This window comes from Serpula lacrymans (assembly GCF_000218685.1).
Source record: "Serpula lacrymans var. lacrymans S7.9 unplaced genomic scaffold SERLAscaffold_1, whole genome shotgun sequence".
NCBI classification, from domain to species: Eukaryota; Fungi; Basidiomycota; class Agaricomycetes; order Boletales; family Serpulaceae; genus Serpula; species Serpula lacrymans.
In genome coordinates this window covers 294,106-306,901 of record NW_006763290.1, presented here as the reverse complement: position 1 = coordinate 306,901, position 12,796 = coordinate 294,106, and the positions used below count along the sequence as shown (strand labels likewise).

The 12,796-nt window shown below is 45.6% G+C and overlaps 5 protein-coding genes across 5 annotated transcripts; 2 read left to right on the top strand and 3 right to left on the bottom strand.

Annotated features, from left to right (window-relative positions):
* Positions 1-5,577: 5,577 nt before the first annotated feature.
* On the top strand, positions 5,578-5,972 carry SERLADRAFT_431652 (uncharacterized protein; the record flags this gene model as incomplete). The annotated part of the gene is made up of 2 exons (XM_007312002.1): positions 5,578-5,708; positions 5,795-5,972. The coding sequence occupies 2 exons, from the start codon at positions 5,578-5,580 to the stop codon at positions 5,970-5,972; spliced, it is 309 nt and encodes a 102-aa protein (XP_007312064.1).
* Positions 5,973-6,228: 256 nt separating this feature from the next.
* SERLADRAFT_431651 (uncharacterized protein) lies at positions 6,229-6,770 on the bottom strand (the record flags this gene model as incomplete). The annotated part of the gene is made up of 3 exons (XM_007312001.1): positions 6,229-6,411; positions 6,472-6,525; positions 6,576-6,770. The coding sequence occupies 3 exons, from the start codon at positions 6,768-6,770 to the stop codon at positions 6,229-6,231; spliced, it is 432 nt and encodes a 143-aa protein (XP_007312063.1).
* A 379-nt stretch (positions 6,771-7,149) lies between these two features.
* SERLADRAFT_431650 (uncharacterized protein) lies at positions 7,150-9,641 on the bottom strand (the record flags this gene model as incomplete). The annotated part of the gene is made up of 5 exons (XM_007312000.1): positions 7,150-8,070; positions 8,129-8,218; positions 8,276-8,387; positions 9,160-9,536; positions 9,606-9,641. The coding sequence occupies 5 exons, from the start codon at positions 9,639-9,641 to the stop codon at positions 7,150-7,152; spliced, it is 1,536 nt and encodes a 511-aa protein (XP_007312062.1).
* Positions 9,642-10,784: 1,143 nt separating this feature from the next.
* On the top strand, positions 10,785-11,306 carry SERLADRAFT_431649 (uncharacterized protein; the record flags this gene model as incomplete). Its single annotated transcript, XM_007311999.1, has 3 exons — positions 10,785-11,087; positions 11,130-11,212; positions 11,282-11,306. 3 exons carry the CDS (start codon positions 10,785-10,787, stop codon positions 11,304-11,306), a joined length of 411 nt encoding a protein of 136 aa, XP_007312061.1.
* Positions 11,307-11,536: 230 nt separating this feature from the next.
* SERLADRAFT_431648 (uncharacterized protein) lies at positions 11,537-12,322 on the bottom strand (the record flags this gene model as incomplete). The annotated part of the gene is made up of 4 exons (XM_007311998.1): positions 11,537-11,662; positions 11,715-11,807; positions 11,864-12,030; positions 12,082-12,322. The coding sequence occupies 4 exons, from the start codon at positions 12,320-12,322 to the stop codon at positions 11,537-11,539; spliced, it is 627 nt and encodes a 208-aa protein (XP_007312060.1).
* Positions 12,323-12,796: the final 474 nt, after the last annotated feature.

The following is a 12,796-nucleotide window of genomic DNA, read 5'->3' as shown; positions in this document are numbered from 1 at the left end:
AAACTATCACAGTCCTTGTACGCTAAGCTCTGGTGTGGTCGTGACTTCAGCTTTATACTACCAAGTTTCAAAATATCGAAAGTGGCGGAGACAGGCTAGCATGCAGCTAAAGCCCGAAGATCTATGATTGTTCTTCTTCTCCCATCTTATCAAAGAAGAGAAGAGAGGTGGCGGTTCTTTCACAAATCGTCAGTTTTAAGTTCCAGCATTGAAGACTCGACCCGCTGTCACGCGGCTGGTTCACAAAGGTTTATTCATGTAACGGCTTGGCCACGCTGCGCTACTTTCGCTGCGCTGCCACTTACCTCTGATCGTTGGGAGCTAACTGGGGTCTGCATGAGCATTGATTAGGAGCTGACCTGATGCCTTCAATGTCACTGTTCTTGCGTTGCCAGGCCTGCAGGGGCCAGCTTTGGGATATCAGTATATTGCAATTATGTACAGTATCATTTAATATTTGTATGAACGTTTAATTCTGTATTGGCTAGGATTAAATCTTGTTGGGATGGATGAGAATTATAGGACTTACTCGGTCTAACGAGAGAACTACACGGTATCGGCCAGAAGGAAAGTCACCATTGCCATAGTGTTTATACTCACAGCTTGCAAAATGGCTCACAATGTCTGAACCTTTGATGATGACTGATTCCGTTAGAAACTCATCATGATACAAACGAACACCCAGAAGCGGGTATTGCCTGTAGATGTCGAATGTAGCTTCGAGAGGTGTTAATGGTCGGAAAGGCTTTACGAGCATGAAGTAATCGGTGATTTTTTTGCATGTCCCTGCACGAGAATGAACGAAAATCCCATCAATTTTTCCTGCGTGTGCCTCTGCCTCACGATCAGATTTATACAGGATCATTGAGTCACCGATGGATTTCTTCCCTGTCGTGAAACTGATCCCTCGGAAGGTGATCCTATCACGCTGCTGTACCATGGGACTTATGGGTATCGCTCCTAACGTCGTATGATCGTCTTCTGTACAGTACTGTGGTGTGGCCGACTCGTGCTGGATACAATGTAATAATTTTCTATACACCTCTTTTGAAAGTGGTCTGAGGGCGGAACTATCGTATGTGCCTTCGTCCAAGATTTCTGCCGCACTAAGGGTCTGCAAATCATTCAAAAGGGTTCCATGAAAATTGGATCCAAAGTATTTCTCGAATAGTGTTTTGAAATGATCCACAGCGTCACGGAGGCCATCACGAAGGCTGCTCTCAAAAATTAATGCCTTCAGATTACTTCCACGACAGAAGGATAAGAAGAATGTGAGTTCCATATCCCCTGGATGCACAGTGAGCTCGCTACAATTACTAGACAAGCAAGGTACTTACTCAGCTTATTATTCGTATTAGTTTTCTGCATAACGCCAATGTACCGTTCAAAGGGGAACGACCACCAGCCATGAACTGGACCGAATGACTCCATGCACTCCACTAGATGCAGTGCTGCGTGATGGTTTGTTACAAGAACATTTGAGGAATATAATGATATTAGAGAAGTCAGATACCAATGGAACGATTGCTGGATGATATGGATATGTGATGCCGACGTTGAGCGCATAGTTGCCCAGCGCACACCAATGACGAGTGCCAAGTAGTTATCGAGCATGTTTTTTTCTCGCTGGCTTGCTTCAGCATGTCCCCAAAGTCTGATCAACGAAATAACACAATTAACAGTGCAGGCTGTACGCCACTGGTCAGCTTTGACATAACCCTGGTTAACACTACCCAAATTCCTTGGAGCGCGGGTCATCCAGGAGGGGATAATAGTGTTAGCCATATCGAACCATATTTCCTTCAGGATACCCTTATTCATGATCGCGTTGGATGGTGACACGGGTTTGGATAAATCTACGACTGGTTCGTGGTACGGGGAAGGCACCTTGATCTCAACTCGAGTGGAAACATCCGACCACTAGAAAGGTTTGGTGAGAACTTGACTTTATAGACGCAAAATACTTGGAGCATACCCATTGTATGAGGGCATTTGCATAATCTGCTTTTACAGGCTTCGTGATCGAACGATCGACTACTACTCCATTCACTTGGGCCAGGGTAATCAAGTAACCTAATCGATAGCTCTTGAGACGGGTCAAAGATTTTGCTTTGAGCGCCTTAATTGTTCCGGAAATTTCCTCAGCTTGCTCCTCAGGGCTGTGAGGTTTCGTACGTTTTGCTGGGTCATTGGGATCATCTGCGAGAGCTGACATCTCCCATATTACAGTCAAGTGTCGCTTCAATTGGCCCAACAGCAGATTGTGCATAGCGTCCAAGGTAGCAAACTTCATAGGGTTCCAATAAGGCAACCGAAGGAGCTCGGACCACCGCACACCAGAAGCTCTCCAGATTTCGTGTCTCTTGGCCTCTGTAGGGGCATCTCTCCATTGCTGAGCAAGCTCCAAGTGCGCTTCCCAAGTGCGACGGGGCCAACTCAGATAGTCCGTGTTGGAAATATCATCCTTGTCAAGTAGACAGAATGAGCAAAAGAAATGGCCGCCGTGACCAGTGAATCCAGCGATTTTGCGGTGGGCAGGCATGTCGCACACCAAAGGGATAACAGCACATTTTACCAAACGTCCGAATAAGTGCTTAGCTGTTTGAGAGAAAAAAACGCCCGGGCTCCAAAAGCGCAAGAGATCGTCAATTAGAGGTCGCAAAAGGTGATTAACTTGGTTCAAAGACGGCTCTGAAGGTCCAGGAATTATACCCACCAGGTAAACATTTTCGATGCGGTAACGTAGGTGTACGGGAAGATTCAAACAGACCATATACATGACGCCGATAGATATAGATTTCGATTGTCGCTTTCGTCCATTGGGATTAAACCAATCTATAGACAAACTAAATGCAAGCGGTAGTTCTCCATTGCGAGCCTCGAAGAACCATTTTCCGCTAGATCCTTTGAACGATGTGAGAACACTGCCATCCCAGATGTCTCGCATGCGCTGAGTAAAAGTACGCTTTGGTAAATTTTCGAGATGGTCCTCTATTCCTTGTCTTGATAAAAACCTAGCGAGCCATGATTTGAGGGGTTGATATAGAAACCGACGAATGGGCTGTTTGCCTACGAGAACTTCTTCATCGCTAGCAATGCCCCCCGATTTTTCCTCTAACAGTTTAGCCCCACAGGTTGGACTGCCAGGAGTTTCGCGATGGGTGCATGTGAGTGGATACTGCAACTCCCCTTGGGATTCCGTTGCAGGATATAAAGCAAAACATTTTGGGCAACAAGCGTATTGCGATATCTCAGGGTCAATATTGAACTCTCGAATCACTGCACGGATATCTTTAGGCCAGTTAACACTGTCCGTTAGCGGCTGGATATCCGCAGGAATTGTGGATCCTTGTGCAGAGCTACCCGCACAGTAGAAACATGTCATAGCCACAATGGCATGTAACGCATTGAGTACAAAGTTTGACCCTGTCCTAGAGACACCCGAGACAAGGTATATTATCAATGCAGTGAGTAGGGAAGCAAGGATGGGTGTGGGCATTGAGGTCAAGCGCGAGTCAAAAAATCGAGCTGTGGATAAGGAGAATGAATATAAAAAAACAAGAAGAGCAGCACCGACTGGCAAACTTACAGGTATTTGCCACAGAGGGCACTGAATTATTGACACGATCACCACTGTGCCCCGGTAGTAAACCTAGCTCCATTTTTTGACGAAGCCACTGCTCTTTCTTGATCCCGTCAAGGTAGGTAAGATAGTCTTGAAGTTCTTGTATAAGACCTCTTCTCGTTGACTGCACTGTTTCCTCCCCATGGCTATCAATCCTATCAATAGCCAGAATCATTTTTTCCATTCTTTCTTGAAACCCTATGTGCTCTGCGTTAGAAGACCCCTTTCTGTTAGTGTAGGTCAGGCGAGGTACTGGCTCGTGTGGCGATTTGGGGTCAGGGTGAAAAGTCAGCGTTGGGTACCGGAATTGAGACTTCTGAAAGAGGAAGTCATTTCGAATATTTTGAAGATCATTGATCGACCGCAGAATTGCAGGAGAAGTTCCGTATACCGAGGTTTGTGCACCAGTGGGGAGAGCAGGTTTATCACTGTCCTCCGTATCGACAAGCATCTGCTCAACTTCTCTCTCTTCATTCGTTTGTTCGTTTTCAGTCGCAGCCTGATATGTACTTGAAATGGGAATTGAATGATGGTCTAATGTATAGTCCAAGAACTGAATCAACAAAGAGATGATAGTGGTAACAGAACCGACCTTGTCCCAAGACTTCTGGCTCATATATATCGCGTTCTTGTGTCCAATGCTGTTCTGCTGCAGAAAATCTGCGAGTTTCCAACGTTCTGGTAATCACGGAGCTCTCGAATTGCAGTTGAGCGTTATGCTGCGACCATTCTAGCTCGGCTAATCGATGAGTTTCGTATTGCGACATTGTGAAGTATGTTCCTGAGATGATCTGGCCCGTATCGATATGTCTTGTTTCTCTTTCAATACAGCCTTTGGCATGGCATTGACAAAGATGTAATTTTGGAGGCATAATAGTGATGCAGTGATTAATGGTGAGACGATTTGAGTCGTTCCCAACAATCCACGGAGGACTACCATAAATGGTACAGTGACAAATCCGGCCTCGAGGCCGTCTCTGGTCGTCTAACTTGAAGCTTGAAGTTCAAGTTCATACTATGACATCTACATTCCGGTGGTATGACGCCGTTTGCGTTTTATTCACTTAACTCTCACTCAGTCCATTATAGCACCTCCGTTTGTCGATCTGAGTAACACGTACTACTGTGACTGTCTCCATCGAGCACACCAGCCGATATACTGATAATCAAGCATATGTGAAGGCAATCTCAACGTTTCTCAGTTTGTGCATCAATTTCTCTATCCCTCGCGCAAGCTAATCTATACCAAATAGAAGTCAAATAAGTGATTTACATCGACAGCATGATCGACCCAATGAGAAGAAAGGCTGTACATGTACCTGTTATGGCTGTACGAAATGGTCGATATACCCATGTTCATTCTGTGAATGTTACGGTGAACGTTGGCATTGTATCCTCTTACAGTCGTAGAAACACCTTGATACAGCGCTGACACGACCGTGGGGACAGTAATTGTCAAAAATATCGACACCACCCCTGGGTATCGCCACATTGAGCAATTTACTTGTTTGTTAATTGGCCCATCAGCGCAATTCTAGCCCATTCAATTCACATCCTCCCTTTAGCTTTCCCCGACCATGTGATGGGACACATGAGTCGAGTATCGCCAGGTCTCCTATTACCCGAGAAGGCAATCAAGTATGTTTCCTGCTGCCAACCCATCTGATCAGCGTACCGGTGGAATAACCCTCAACACAACGGGCGAGAATTTGGGTTAGTCCCTCTTGATCGTATCAATTTCTATTGTGGCTGTCTTTGTGATACGTCCATTCGCTCTTGGCAGATTGGAGGATGAACGGTATAAAAGCAAGGAGATAATATTCGTAAACTTACAAGCCCCTCTCATCCTCTTCACATATACCTTTCACTTCTGAGTGGTTATCTTCTGCAAACCCTCTATCGCTCGACTAATAGCTTCCCTGATTGTTGCAGTCTTCGATCCACCATTGATAATGGCCCTTCGCATTGATCATGTCCGCATTGTCGCTCTCTTCAAGACAAAAGAAGGTATCTCGAAGGAGGATTTCGACAAGTTCTGGCTTGACGACCATTCCAAGCTCTTCGACTCGCTCCATGTAGTCAAGTAGAATGTACTCAAGTATGGGCAGGTACCTGTGATGTTTATTGCCTTAGAAGTCCTCGGTTCCTGATTGCTGCGCACCATTATAGGTTCAACCTAGTCGTCAGTGACGCCATTAGTGCCGCTGCATGGCCGTGTTCGACGCTGCAACCTTTTAGGCCCTCACCGAGGTCTTCACTGATGAGGAGTACCACCGTGGAGCTCAAACACTTCGAGAAGGGTGGCCAGATGCTTGCCTCGAACTTTGCCACCATCATTGATAACTAAACGACTCTGACGATATTGTGAGTCTTTATTATAAACCACCACCGCACTCATACTGACACTTATGGGACAGTATGCTCACTATGTGCAAAGAGCTTTGTTTATATACCACCATCATGGAGGAAATTATGTTGTGCAGTAAAACTCTGTAACCATTATTGACTCACTTGATCGCCAGTAGCCTGAAATATATCTGTAGACCAGCGGTAGGACCCACCCGAGCATCAAGATTTATACAAACGAAACACTACATCTCAAGCTAGTCCTCTATGAGAGCATTGGCCCCTGCAACTACCAGCTCTCCCATTGCGCCGAACAACTTGAAAGCTACCAAATTTACCATGTCTACGAAGGCATTCAACCACTCTGGCTTAAAGACGAACACAACAGCGACAATGATCCCAACAATTGTAAAGCAACAGAGGTCAAAGAGGAACTGGGCCTGTTTAGCGCGAAGAAATGATTTCAACAATATTACAGTCAAAATGTCTCTCTGACGTACCCTTTCTTGACGAGCTTTCCGAATCATCCGCCTGTGAGCTGCCCTTGTCCTCACCTAAGCTAATGTCAGTAATCTTTCACAGAAACGACTATCTAACTACACACTATGGCAGCATCTGGTGGGACCCTTGTGCCATTTGCACGTACAGGCAGCGGTGGCAATGGGAAGCGGACGGGGTTCCCATTCCTGTCGAGGATAGAATATCCTCGAGTATTAGTTGCACTATAGTAAGCGATGCCATCTTGTTGTTCAACAGGACGCAGAGTATATTCGGGGTAAGATGGGATCGTGTCTGACATGGTTTGGGGGAGGAGGGATTTGTTCTTAGGTATTCGTCGTAGAGCCAGAGCTTGCTTTATAGTCAGACGAGGTGGCTCACTCTGTCAGACAAGGTGGCTCACTCTTTCGGGGGCCGGTCCTTTTCGAAATCGCCTTTGTCCTTGCCTCGTGTTAATGTTGTTACCAATCTCAGCATTTTCGCCTCATGGAGGAAACCCGATGCTCTATCTAAGCTTGGGGCACTGAGGGTCGATCTCTTACAATATCGCAATAAAGCCATATATAAATCCCAGCAACGGTTGGTATCAATATTTACATGTATATTGTACATATCTCTACAATAGCACAGAGCTAGATATAAAATTCATGTGAGAATAAAACATCATTCTGTGCCGAAGGTTAGATGGTGCTTCGGGGACGATTGGATTGTAGCTTACCGCTGGAACGCTTCCTGTCGCGCCCTCGATACGTTGATACCGTTTTCTTGGTGACCCAACTGAGCTTACCTTGGGAAGACATATTGAGGCGATAGTCAAATAAAAACGGGTGCGTATCACCAAGGCTAGCATCGCCCCAATTCGACCTCGAGTCCCGAACCCAGATTTGCATTTTCTCACTAATCCCATATCTATGGATAAATATATCGCCAGTTTGAGAGGAGACGACAGGTGGTGGGACTGAGAAGGCACAGTTGCCTTTGGATTCGAAGACTGTGATATGTTTCTCTAGGTTCCTGATTTTGTGAGATGTTCGGACAATGTCAATGCAAGTGTCCTTCGCATTGGACAAATGCTCTTCAGATGAAAAATCCTGACACGGTTGTTCAGGCGTGAGTCCATTGGCAGTAGAAGAATGCACGCTGAGATCTGATGTCTGTGCACTAATTTTGGCGAGGGCTGTCAATGATTCACTAGGCAAGGGCACCTCGGATGGCTTTGTTGAAGGAATGATTCGGTCACTAGAGTGAGGTGGGGGCGGGAATGTGTACATAGCTGTCATTGATGCCAATGGGTACGAGAATATTTGAGGGCACGGGGATGAGCTAGTTGACAGAGACCTCGAAGTCTCATCATGAGAAAAGGGGCGCGTAGATGGGGTGACTACAGATGTACAACTGCTGCTTGATGAGTCATCAGAGGGGGGAAATAGTGGGGCTGTCGCAGAGGCCAGATGAGAATAATCTGGAATGGGCCCAGGTAAATCGTCGGAGATAAGATCCAAAGGTGCTGAGAAGCTCGATGGTGCAAGCGTATCCACTTTATGCTGAACTTCTGTGGTCGTTGAGAACAGCGGAAATCTCTCTCGTAATATAGGGGTGGACTGTAACAGAAGTTAATCAGTGTATAAGACATGACATCAATTTGTTCGATTGACATACATCCAATGGTAATTCTGAAAAGAACCCCGCACTACCTCGCCTTTTCATGACTTTTTGCAGTGGAAAACGCTGACGTAGAATGGGAATGTCCTAATATATGAATTGTTTGGCGTTGAAAGTTGAACAATGCAATGTTGAAATACGTACATCCTCCAGACTACGCAGTATGGCACGGTATGGAGTTTCGGGAAACTTGCGAAATCGGAGGCGATATTGAATAGAGGGTCGTGTTTCTTTCATGGGTACACCGAAGAAATACCTAAAATGAGTTATATGGATGAGAGGAATGGGGGATGCAGCTAATAATGCGAATAAACTGAATGATTTCGAAAAAGAGAGCCACGAGCGATAGCATCACAACTCTACATCATCGCTTCATATAAGCCCAGAGTTGTTGCCACTCGCTCGCCGTGAACCGGCAGACTGGTGTAGGTGCAGCCCTTTGAGAGTCAATGAGTTAATCACAATAAAGGGCCTTGTTGCATTTGGCGCCCAATCAGTACCGTTTTTGTGGGATAGAAAGAGCCAAAAAAGATGAGAGAACTAGTTACTCGATATTTTTCTCTCAAGATCCCGAAACTTCGAAAGTTGATGGATGGCAATTTGGGCTATGCTGATTCGCGAGCTCGGTGGGGTCTGTGACGAGGGGGGCTAGGCCACGTGTGGGGGTCCATCTCATAGATCATGATGATCGATCTGATCTATCCTAGGGGTACCATACTGTCAAAAAGGCCTTCAACGGTACTGAAAAATCATGAAAGATTGTGGGCAGAACCCTTTGTACAAGCTATGGTTGGTATGCCCTTAGATACCATGATATACATATGTGCATATTTATCGAGCCAAGAGAGATACACGAATCATGTACAGTGTCACTACGATCTCAATAATTCACGTCTATAGGAAAAAGCACCTCTTCTCCATTCACTCTTGCATGTTCGAGACGTATCGCTGACACTTGAAGAAAACTGTAATAAGATATGGCAGATGACGATGAGTAAGCTGTAAGTTGAGTTAACAAAAGCACAGACCGGACGACCGCACGCTTGGCTAAATACTTCTCTTCGGTACCACGGAAACTTCGAACCCATTTCCTGGTGCCTCGTTTCAAGACAAGGATATCTCCTTTCCAAAATATTTGGGGACAAAGTTCAAGTAATGCTTTGTTGATGGGAGCATGTTCGTGATACTGAAAGCACACCAGGTATTCTTGAGCGACACCATGTGGGTCGGTGACCTCAACAAAAGCGTCATGGATTGGAAACCTGGTTCCAAGAACCTGCTCAACGACGGGAAAGGGTCGAGCGTCGGCGTGAGTTGGAACTGGCGATAGAACAGCAACATCCAGAAAACGATGCTTCTTCGAAGATGCGGGAAAATATAAGCTGTTGACAAAGACAGAGCGAATCTTCAAAGTGCGTATAATTTCAGAACCAAGCTTACGAGGCGTGAGTGACATTAAAACGACAAAACTTACCTTTTTGCTGAGAATAGGCGTCCGTAGAGCAGGCATGATATCGAGAGCAAGGTCGTGATGGGTAAGATGTGTCCGATACGTCAACTGTTGGGCCAGGAAAGAATGGTATGCTTGAAACTGGTGAATTCTGACTCGCCCTTTATCTTTTTGAATTTCGTTGTTCTACCATGCATCTTTCTTTGTCCTCCCTCATTTTTGACGTCAGGTCCACGAGGCAAAATTGAATATAATATTATTATTGTGTGTCACGGTAAGAGAGAGAACTGAAATTGTATTTACCTGCTAACAATGCGGCGTAAAAAAGCGATCTCGACGTACGAACGCTCTAAACCTTGAAAGTCTTAAGAAGTCTTAAGGAGAGCCCCCAAAACAAGCTGATAGGTGGAAGTCGAGGTGGAAATCGAGGGGTATTAATTGATAGGGCGTGACCGTGGTAATGCGATATGTGATCGATTACTGTATATATGTAACGATATTTCAATGTTTCGACTCAGATATTCCGCGTGACGCACAACAATCACTTCATGAAATTTGAACTTGAGCTTGTACATGCAGTTCTACGGTACGTACGGATAATATATGATAACCAACCACGATCTACGTCTTTCCTTTCGCACCTACCGCCACACCCAACTTCGCGATACTTGTAGGTGTGCTCACAGCACAAACTTCTGCTAAACGCTTGAATCCTGGGACCTCGATATTCGACTCACCGTCATACATGTCCGAAAGGTAAGTACTCCGCTTGCCACGTTATATGCTACGCATATTAATCAGTGGCTCAGGAGTATAAAGGGAGTGTTCTCGCTATTGATATTTCCCATTCTTTCTTACCTTTGTTATAGGTTGTACAGCAATCATGCGCCCGACTTGTTGCGTCTGTTTTGACGAATTCTCTTGCGAAGATGATTCCTGTACCAAACCTCTGGTGATTCCATGTGGTGAGTCTGCTTTCATCGTCTCTCAGAAGTATGAATTTGAAGCTACATGTTGTATAGGCCATGTATTCTGTGTTGCGTGTATTGAAAAAATCACCCAACAAGGGGGGGAATGTCCTTTCAAGTGCCCCACAACCCAACGCCTTCATCGATCCGATGGGAGATTGGCCGCATTTTTATTCGCCAAGGACGACCACGTCTTGAACCCTGACGCAATAAAGTGGAGGTAAGCGTATCTGCTATGCAAGTGACGCTACTTTTCGCTACTAATCATCCTACCCACCCAAGAGAGATCAATGTCCAGAATGCTGAGAAAGCTAAGTCCGAAGCCGAGGCCAACAAGCTTCAATCATGCATTCTCGACACTGAGAAAGCCATTGCATGTCAACGCCAACGTATCTTCAACTACCTCAAATACTTGTCATCGGCCCAAACGACTAGCAAAGCATCTGTCACTGTGCTTATTGGTCGCCAAATTGCGATTCAAGCAGAACTTCTCATTATTCGTGAGCTAGTAGCTGCGCTAGAGCGTGTAGAATCTGAGGTGTGTTTATCTATTTTTCAAGCTTTGTCTCACTATTAACAGTGTCTTCATGTAATAGAAGATATCAGACGCAGAATCTTCCAATACTTCCTCGCGCTTACAGACCGAGAATATGTCGATCCATCGTGAGCAGTGCATTGTTCCTTCTGATCTTCTGACTTGAAAATCTCTAACCTGAAGGTTTCTACTTCCAGTGGAGGCTACAACGAGGAAGCGTAAACACGATGCATCGAGAATTGGTTTGCTTTCGGTGGGTTCTATTCAGTATTTGCGACGTTGTCTATGTTTCACAACACCTGTCCCAGAAACGTCCGAAACGCGAATGATAGTGCGGCTCCCTGCTGGTTGTGGGGTGGTTGTAATATGCTATTTTCTGTATGATACAATTGTTTACATTTTCTGATCACACCAACCCTTTGTTCTTGTTCTACCTGATAACCTACGATTTCTTATATACATGCAATTCTGGCCTTCCTTCGCCACTGAGAGGAGGTATTCTTTAGATACATGGTCGCAAAATCTCGTGCTGGCCAAGTATTTACATATGCCTCGAGCATTGGAAAGCGACGGCGGGCCTGTATGGGTCAATGGTGTCAACCAAGATAATAATGAAAAATAGCCCATTACCGTCGCAAGAAAAACCAAGCGAGCGTCAGCTTCTTGCTCGTGATAAGGTAGAGTAATTTGAAAATGCTCTTGACAGAGCTCGTGCAGACTTGTCTGCGTTCATAGCGAGATTGAGGGAGATAGTCAAAAGCTTAGGATAGGACACTGACCTGAATGTTGGTATATGTAGACCTGTCCCATTTGAGCTCATCAAAAAGTGCGTATCCACCAGATCCAGGCTTTGAAAGGGGCCCTCGCGGAGCAGGTATAGATCGAAGGGGAGGAACAGATTGCTGCCCCACAACTTGTTGCGGATCCGAGACTACTGCTTTCACGTCTGTCTATTGTGAGCCTCTCTCAAATAAATAAGAGAGGAATGTGGACTTACTTGTATTGGCAATTCTAACTCCTGTATCAGGTGTACGGGTGAGGGCTACAATTACATGGTCCGAGTTCTTTGGCCTGTCGCTCAGGCGTTCTACATCAATATTATTCTCCGGGAAAGGTGCGCAGGGGAGGTTCACATCATCTTCACTACAGAAAATTACAGTATCGAGAATATGCAAATGCTCGGCTACATCCAAACTTGAATTTGAGTCGCCTAGTTTGAATCGCGGAAGCGGGTACATCGTTCTATTGGTGGTTTCCCTAGCATCAGGACTCGGACTTCTTTCTGGGCTGAATAATCGACGATTAATCAAGGGAGGAAAATACTGAGAGTGTCGAGGCATAAATGTTGCTATACATGCACGTGCGCAGAACAAAGGCCATTGATCAAGCTGAGTTAGCTACTAGCTAGGCATTATGAAATCAGTATGGATGCTGTACATACGCAATGGCACTTATACGGTGCAACCTCTATTAGTGTCCTAGAAGGCGTCGGCGTCGTTTGGCGAGTCTTAAGGGGGTGGTGCAGCCGGTGCACAGCCGGTGTTGGCACTGGCAGCAGCCAGCTGCGGAGTGCTGATTGATGGCACCTGGTGGGTTTGCCAGTGACTAAGCTTAGCCGACTTGTTCGTGTCGGACATGAAATTATGACATGCCAAAGGTTGAGATGAAAGTGTGATTGAGAGCTGATGAATCGGAGTGTTTCATCAATTTAA